This window comes from Chiroxiphia lanceolata, chromosome 3, assembly GCF_009829145.1.
Source record: "Chiroxiphia lanceolata isolate bChiLan1 chromosome 3, bChiLan1.pri, whole genome shotgun sequence".
Taxonomy (NCBI): domain Eukaryota; kingdom Metazoa; phylum Chordata; class Aves; order Passeriformes; family Pipridae; genus Chiroxiphia; species Chiroxiphia lanceolata.
Genome location: NC_045639.1, coordinates 15642052 through 15651255, shown reverse-complemented (window position 1 = coordinate 15651255; position 9204 = coordinate 15642052). Strand labels below are relative to the sequence as shown.

Here is a 9204-nt window from a genome sequence, read left to right as displayed (position 1 = left end):
TGTCAAGACAGAAGTGAGGTACGCAAGTCCTCTTAATCCATTAGCTCTAAATCCAGCAGAGCTTTCACACTCCTTTTTTGAATCAAAGAAGAAAACCGATGTCGGAATATACAATGGAGCAGCGCACAACTTCAAGAGCAGATACTATGCAATAAGTACATGAGATTTCAAGGCAAACAACAATCAAAATTGAAAACAAAACTGGGATCATGATGGAAAACTCCTGAGAAACAGGCCAGTGTGAAGTTCAGGATGAAGCAGTGAGTTCAATTCTTTCTTGTGTTTTCGCGAGTTCATCTGGATTTTTAATCAAAAATAAAGACAAAGAAAGGATGGGCTGCACACCTTCTCACAGCGAGATTGCTAGTACTGCTTCAAGAAGTGGTCTTAAGGCTTTGAATAAACCCAAAAGTGTTTTGCCAATTGATCCGAGAGATAAAGGAATCCCTCTGCTGGTTAAAGGTTCCTCTTGCTACAATATTGATGAATTACGCCAATATGGGATCCAGAGCAATGACTACCTGGAAGAAGAGGAGGATAAACTATCAGAGCAGGACAAAAATGATAATTTACAGTTATCTTCCAAGGCTCATTCAGATTCTCAGATTCCCAGGGAAGACAAGAAAATTGAGAGGACAGCCACAGATGCTGAAGTCATTATGTCTGAACTGATTGAGTCTCAAAAGCACATCGCTGAGTCCATACAGATCAGAAAGCAAACCTCCTGTGAATCAGAACCAGCAGCTTTCGTTTGGGATGACAAGAACGAAAGCAACGCAAAGCAAATCCCAAAGAAAGGAAAGAAGCCAAAAAATAAGCTGGCAAAGCAAGGTCGACCTAGCAAAAGTAAAGAAAAGTCCATTTTAGCCCCATGCGAGGCAGAGAAGAAAGTAGATTTCCCAGAACCACTCGTTAAGGCTCACCAGAGTGCATATGCCTACTTGAATCCCAACCTCTCCAAGTATGAAACTATACTGCACATGGCCAGCCAGGCTACCCAAACTCAGCTCTTCCTACAGCAGATGATAAGCTTTCTCGTGCTTCGCTTCGATGAAATCAACCAACTCTTGGAAGAAATTGCCAATGATGGGGAAAATCTCCTCAAAAGTGTAGGTGGGAATCTGGTGTGGCCAGCAGAAAAAGACGATTTGAAGGAGCACCCTGATCTTCTGCAACAACTGCTGCAGTACACGGTCAATAAAATGCAGTTAGTGAGTGGGATGCTGGCCTCCCTCACCTCCAACGCCCTGCAGGAGACATGCAGCTACCTGCAGTCTGCTGCAAGCAACTTGGAAGGCAAACTGAAAGCCAAGCAAAGCTTTGATGAGCACCTGCTGAGGACAGTAAGGCTGCTTGAAGCCTCAGCTGTGGGTTGCTCTCAGTCCCATGGTGAGGACAGGACTTTGTGTTCGGAGGACAGTGGCATTGGTGTGGACAGTGAATCCCTCAAAGAGTTCAGTGCTCTCAGCCAGCATGGAGGACAAACAAGTGATTCTTATGGACACGGACCTCCATCCCAAAAGCATGCCAGAACAGTGGGGGCCATGAGAGATGGGACAGTGTCACCAGGCACAGCTGCATCCCATGACTGTGCACTTGAAAGGCATTTTAAAGGCATGTTTCATTCTTCCACGCAAAACAAGGAAGTGACTTCTTCCCAGGATGGAGTACCAGAAGGCACTTCTACCATGCCCCAACATCCCAGCTTGAGCAAAAGCCATTCCTACAACTCCTTCCAGTCTGATTCTACTCAGGAAGGTGAACATTTCAAAATCTATGAATCAAGAGATTTTCTTTCTGATGAGGATGATGATGATGACGATGATGATGAAGGGAGCACCCTGGGGGAGGATGATGATGACACAAGTTCATCAGAAGTGGGGAAGGATGGTCTGCCAAGGAGGCCCTTGTCTTCGCCTGCAATCACTGATAGCACGCATAGGCAGTCCATCAAGAGGACGGAGAATGTGGATACAGAAGAAATTATTCTGAAGATGAAAGATGCCATCAGTGAAAAAATCAAGTTTGTCCCAGCTAAATCCAGGCGTAAAGAATGGACAGAGGATGAGAGTGGAAGAGCAGTCCTAGCAAAAAGGCCCAGTACAGCAACAGGCAGCCAGAAAACATTTGGGAAACAACGACGGTCCAGGTCTGAGGAGTCCCTCAGAAGCCAGGCAGAGGACCCAACCCTTCTAGAGCTTCAGAGAACTCAAAAAGAGCTCAGCAAAAGGCTGAAAATGTTTTATGGAAAGGATACAGCTAGCAACCCTGAGCTTTGGAAATCAAGAACAGCAGCTTATTTGCAGGATGAGCAAATTACATCTAGGTCTTCTCGCAAACTGAAGGCAGGGCTCTCAAAAAATTTCAGCATCCTGCCTAATCAGGATAAAGTCCCTTTTTTCACGTTTGATCAAAATCCTGACCATCAGCTGGATGCAAAAGGAAGCATGAAGCCTTTAAATGCTACGGTGCCCACCCAGGAGACGTCAGGAGGCAAAGAAAATGAGCCTCCTGGAGCACAAACGCTCAGTGGCAGCAGCTGTGTTCCCCGGCAGTCTGTCAAAAAGCTTATTGAAACATTCAGTCCTACCGACAACCTTGTAAAAGCTGCACCTCTGAGATCTTTAGGACCAATAAAGTGCATCAGAAAATTTGGACTTCCAGTCATCCCACCCACCATTCCCTTTCAAAGAGGCCTGGCACCTTTAAATCTTAAGCATCGTATTTCACCGGTAGAAGACGCAAACACTTCAAACACCAATGATGCTTCTTCTAGCTTTCCAAATGCCTTTCCTCCTGCACCGCCTGCAGAATTAAGCAAGACGGACATGAAGGAAGAGACTGATGAAGACACTGAGAACCTGCCACCACCACCACCTGAAATGTTAAGGGACACTTCTTCTGAAAACTTATCTGAGCCTGAAGAAACTGCAAGAATAGAAGAAAACTCTTCAGAAGATGCCAAAAAGCCCACCAAAACAGAATTTCATACTAATAAGAGATCACAAGTTTCCCCAAAAATGAAAGCCTCCCTTCAGTCCATTGACTTATTACCAAGTAAAAATATCAGCGGCCCCAGTGCGATGACTAATAAAGGTCTAAAGACTACCAGGTCAGGGGATGAGAAACTGCCAAGGTACTCTCTGGAGCTGAACCCTACCAACGTGCACATCCCTAGCCAGGAGGAGATATTAGAAACCCAGAGAAAAGAGGCTGCGGATTTATACAAGCAAACCCATAAAATTATTCCTCTTCAAAACCCCAGTGGGGTTTCAAAACCACACAGTGACAGCTCAGAGAGCAAAGAGCCCAATTCACCTGCGACTTCAGTGCTGTCCCAGAAGCACAGCTCTCCAGATTCACTCAGGAGAAATGAAAAAGGCTCACCATTTGCCAGGAGGGTCTCCCCAACGAGAACTCCCCCTTCTTCACCAACTGAGAAACGGATTTTCAGCCCCCCAGCACACCACAGACACTCTCTGCAGGCTTTTAGCAATGTGCAACCAAGCTCACCCACCATGCAAAGGAAGCCCAGTCCTCCCTCTAGTCCCAGGATGCACAGCCCACCCTCGCAGAAGAAGATGCCTTCTCCGCCAACCCATCGAAAACCCCTCAGCCCTCCTGTGGGGCACAAGCAAAGTTCACCGGCACCACATCGTCTGGGGGGCTCCCCAGTCTCCCACCGAGATGCAAGCCCCCCTCCATTCCTCACCACTCCCTCCCCCCCAGCCTCCCCATCTCGTTCCTACAAGGGGCCAAGAGCTGGGCTGGATGCTGGGGACGAGCACCAGCTCCCCTCCTCCAAGAGGGCCAGTAATGTCCGTTCGATATTTTGCCCAGCCACCTCCTCCTTATTTGAAGCCAGACCTCCACTGGCACCCACCAAACCCACTGCTGAGGTGACCAGCCAGCCTGAAGCTTCATCACATTCCCAAAAGAGCAGTCTGCTTTTCCGGCAGCCCGGAGACCGGACCAGAAAGCTGTCCCTGACCACCGCCAGCCCTCAGCCGTTTGTAAGGAGAAGCTTCTCTGACCGCCGACCAGGGGTCCAGTTTCATCCTCCAGCTTCTCTAACAGCTGGCAGCGAACCCACACTTCACCAAGCAAGGTAAGAAACTTTCCACTTCAGACCAGAAAAGCTGATATATAGCACTGTGTCAGCTTTGTAAACTCCCAGTGGGAATTCAGTGTCGTTAAGAGACTTCCTAGAAAAGTTCCCTGTTAATGTGCAGAAGAGATGGCTGGGCAAAGACAGCACTGTAGTTACTAGATCACAATCAAATATTCTTTTCTATTTTCTCTCAGATTTTAGTAGACTACTAGTCTGAAAAAAAAGGGAAGAGTTAACTTTCCATGGCTTGCTCAAGCCTTGCAGTTACACATCAGCTGTGACAGGCACCTCAGGGTAAATTCAGTGTTGGTGTCACAGCACAGAACTCTCCTTATCTGTGTGGGGATTGACATCGACATCCAATTCTTTAAAGCTCTGAAGCAACCCTCAGGTTATAGACATAAATATTCATGAGAAGATCAGCTTGGACCAAGAGGAGGGCTATTGTTCTATCATCAGCCTCTAATCCAGTAAACTGTTCAGCTGAAACCCATGTGAGGATGTTTCAAGATAGCTGGCAAGAATGACAGACAGATAATATGTAGGCAAGGATCTGTGCAGACAGAATTATAGCTTGAAATTTCGAGCTTCTTGTGCACACTTCAAGATCTAGGTGCCAATTTCAGGTCTGATGGGTCCACAGCCCAAGCCCAGTTTTCCAAGTGGAAAAACTCCCATGGCTACGAGGCATTCATTGCTCTGAGAAAGTCAGTTTAAAGAAATTGAAACATCAACACACGTTGATTCCACGTTTGCAACAATTAGTGGTCTTTTATTAAAAAAAATTGGCTTAGCTTTAAATATTGTCTACCATCTAAAAAAAAAAAATAAAAATCATAAAGCCATCCAGGAAACAAATGTGTATTTGGGAATACTCAAAGATCAGTGTAACTCAGTGATTAGCCTGGAAGTACAGTGTTGTTATTCTAGTTTCTTAGCATCTTAGGACGTGTAAGTCAATTAAGCTTTAAGCTTCTCCGGTAGCCTTTCCTCACATGATCAGTATTTTTGCTCTTGCCACAGAAGAGCTGAAATCACATGAATCATTCCTGTGAGTAGGGATTGGAAGATCAACCCTAACAGGATCAAACTGCACTTGGAGGTGCACAAGCACTCAGTGCATTGCAAGCAGGGACAGTCACAGACGCTGGACATCCAGGCATTCCCTCCCCAGAGACTGAATAAGGACCAAGTTTCCCACACTGAAGGTAGAGGAATGTGCTGAACAAAGCATGCAAAAAACATTGGGAAATGCAAACCATTTTGCAGTTCCAGTTTTAATATTGCATCATAGTCTAACATTTGACTATTTACTAAAATTCTTGTACAGTGTTTCCTGGGTTTTCTGTTATTGCTATGTACTGTGTGAAGTCAGCTTTATCTACTCCAGTGCCTGCCAGCAGAAATAAATGTTTTCAAAAGAGGCTTTATGTCAAACCTTGCAATACAAAAGCCCTGGCAGTTTTATGGATCCATTTCAAAATTTGTCTATGGTAAATTGTTAGCTAATTTATGCTTCAACGGGGTGTATTATCTTTCTATCATAGTCTGTCAGAGAACAGTGAATAATATAAAAAAACCCACTGTAAATAAAATCATCCCTTTCATGAAAAAAGTCATATATCCTAGTAGTCTGATATGCTAGCATTTTGGAAGAACAAAATATATCCTAAGCCAAATTCATCTTACCATTTATACCAAAGAACATCAACAGTAGTACTACTGAGTTAGGCCAAATTTATATCAACATAAGCAAAAGGAAAATTTAGGCCATTAATTGCCATATACACTGATTTAAGATGCAATTCACAACTCCATGTTTTCTTACAAATAAAATAAGCTGCATGGAGTAAACTTTTACAGACCTTGCATTGAATGGCCTAATCTGAATATCACAGCAAATGTGCTGATGGGCAGAGAAGGAGTATTTTAGGAATGAACACATGGCAAAAGCTCTGAAAGCTCCTCACATCACTGCTGGTCCTCTCATCCTGCCGAGGACCGGAACAGTTGCCACAGAGGTGAGCACCACATCCCCATGTGCAGATGCTCAGCCCTGCTCTGATAGACAAACCACCACACTCTGTTTCAACTTTCTCCTCCAAGTTCATTAAGCAGCCAGGACTTTCTTTGCTTTGTAATTCATTCAGCTAACAGAGGGAAAATTCAAAATGTCTAAACCTAAACTTCCTCATTCTAGCAATGTCTGCATCTAGTCTCAAATTCACAAGCCATTCCCACCCAGCTGTCAGTCTCCTTTCCTTCATTCCTTCTCTTGCTCTATCTCTCCTTTCAAAATATAACAGTGCCTTTTTTTGGTCTGTGGGGGGGCTTTCTGTGTTATTTTTCTGTGTTACTAGCAGCTTCATTAGCAGAAGAGAGGGGAGACAGAGTAACAATCTTTTATAGGTAAAACGTTTTGAAAATCAGTGGGTTAGCCAGTTTCTCCCCTCCTCACAAACTGTAGGATATATCCCCCCACCTTTCCCATACCACATTAAAACATCAGTTTGCTGAGAAGTAAATTGCCAAAGATAATCTGGCAGGAGCTTGTACAAGCAACAAGAGGCAGCTCAGTCCCCCCCTCCCACACACCCCATTTTAGTAGAACATGCCAAAAAAAAAAACATACCATCTCATTTTGCCAACTGGCATTGCTGGGCATTAAATGTTGGCATTGTGCATAGATTTGCATGTTTCCTGCACTCTCACTGCTCTCCTAGAAGGCAGAACCCACTCTTTTTCCAAGCATATCTTCTGCTCATCCCATGCTCCGAGGAATATCAGGACTGAAAACGTCATCAGCCCTAACTAGGACTGGTGCTAGAGCTTTTGGATTTAGTCTTAGGGTATCTGACAAGAGTTTCAGTTTCAGGTTCTCAAGTCAGTACAGCCTGTTCCTATTTGGACAGCCTGTGGATGGACAGACTGAGCTAACTGTGCTGGTTTCTAAGCTTGGTCATTTGACAGCAATCAGCAGTTATTGACATCTCAGTAAGGCATAACATGTACAGTTGCTCTGCTCATAGAAATTCTGTTAATCTGTAATACCATTTCTGTGTATGCACTTAAACAAAATAGTATTTCATTGGGACTGCTCCTCTCCCAAGAGGTAGAGCGGAAAGAGAAGATTAAATACTGTTGCCTTTAAGATAATGTTCAAAGAGAACTTGAAGATGGATTGGGTTGACTGAATCAGTTCCAAAGCAAGGAACCCAAGTGAGACCTTCTGCAACTGGGGGATATTTGAATCTGGATTAATTTCACAACTGGACATGTATCCCAAATCTCTTCATTCAGCAGTTCGAAAATAAAGTCCTAGCAGTCAGAACAGGGATGTAATAGCTTGTCTGTAGTTGAAAGCTAGTTCAGTTTTGCAGTTTATATACTTAAAATACAGTAATGATTCCCAGGTAGCTCTGAAATATTTCCCCATGTTGAGTTTAAACCACTTTAATTAGCTACAGCAACACAGGACACATTTCAGCACGAAGGTACATAGTGTGAGGTACTCTTGATTAGCTCCACTGCTCTAATCGGTCTTGATACATAAAGTCCTTGAACCCCCAGAGAGTGCCAGTGCAACCAGGAACATCATTTGCACATTCTATGTCTCAGTTCTCCTGTCTTCAGTGGCAGATTTATCCTACCAGAATTCCCCTCCCACAGTCGTGCTGGCGTGCTCAGAAATCACTGTAACCACATTAAGCAGATGTATATCAAAGGTAAGACCTTTCCTTTCCTCTAGCTATCTGGAACAAGACGCTTCATTGAAATCTGTCCCTATCTGCAAGAGAACCCAGTGTCACACTGATCCCCTGTTCAACATATAAAATGCTTGTTTCCCAAGAGAGGTTTGGGAGAGAGAGAGCAGTATAGTGCATTTGGCATGACAAGAATAAAATCTGGGTGGTGCACATAAAGAGTGTGTATTCAGGAGGAGACAGGGAATGACATAGTACTGTGCACCATTTTGCTTTGTGGGTTAACATGGTCTAATCAGCACTGTTTTTAAAAGTCACTATTCATTAGCCTCTTAAATTAAGCATCTTTCCTTCCACAGCTTGGAGGAGAGCCCTAGAAAAGCAAGTGATTGTTGGAACAACTCTTGTGCTCCTGAAATCAAAGACTCCAACAGATCCACTTCCCACCCCAACCTCTACATCGTGGGCCAGGGGCTGCAGAGGGACTGACAGCAGAAGCCCCTTCCAAAGGCAGAGGAATGAGCAAGGCCAGAGGCCCCAGAGGGAAGAAGCAGCCTTACCCGAGTCTCCAAAATGTGGCTTCATCTTCTCTTGCAAGGAGAATATATGATGGCGCTGCATCAAAAACCCCCAATTGGCCCCAACAATCTAACGAAACACCAGCCAGCTGCTTCTCTTTTCATTCCATGGTTTAACTCAAAGATCTACAGGAACAAAAGAAACACTTTGTAGCCAGGTGAGTGTGAGGCAAATTTAGTTGATAACGACCAGGCCTGTAGCCAAGTCCTTTTTTTTCACTGTTTAGAGAGATGAGTTCAAAAACTATCAGAAGGGATCATTATTCAATATGTTGTTTATTCAGGAGGCATCACAGTTTGTGTAAAAAGGGGCTGTTGTGACTTTTCTCAGGGGGAGGTAAAACCCTGAACCAATTGAATATTATTGCAAAAAACAACAATGGTGTCAACAAAGCAACATCTGTACATTAGGTATTTATCAATATGCAAGGAGAGAATAAGGTCAAATACAAGTTAAAACAAAATAACCCCTTTTAAAGGAATAAAATTAGGGATCTTACTCACTCAAAAAGGTTTTGATCTTCTAAATCACCCTTGATGATCAGATAATCTTATCACCTCTAGTTTCCAGGGTACAAGGCTTAATCCTGATTAGAGTAGTTTTGCAATAGCCCAATCAAACAACATTATAAATCCTGAGTCATCCAAGGACACATTTGGGTTTTGCTTTGTTGTTTTGTTTTTTTTTAATTAAAGCCACCCTAGAAAATCCTGTTCTCCCTGAAAATGTATTATAATTTTTTTCTGAGTTATACAGCTTGAGGGTATATTGTAATTTCACTGAAGAGTCTAGGCAGATTCTTCTTAATAA

The 9204-nt window shown here is 43.8% G+C and overlaps 1 protein-coding gene across 1 annotated transcript; it reads left to right on the top strand.

Moving 5' to 3' along the window:
- The first annotated feature begins 332 nt into the window (after window positions 1-332).
- Window positions 333-8304, top strand: PCARE (photoreceptor cilium actin regulator). The gene is made up of 2 exons (XM_032684609.1): window positions 333-4108; window positions 8175-8304. Exons 1-2 carry the CDS (start codon window positions 333-335, stop codon window positions 8302-8304), a joined length of 3906 nt encoding a protein of 1301 aa, XP_032540500.1.
- The last annotated feature ends 900 nt before the right edge of the window (window positions 8305-9204 follow it).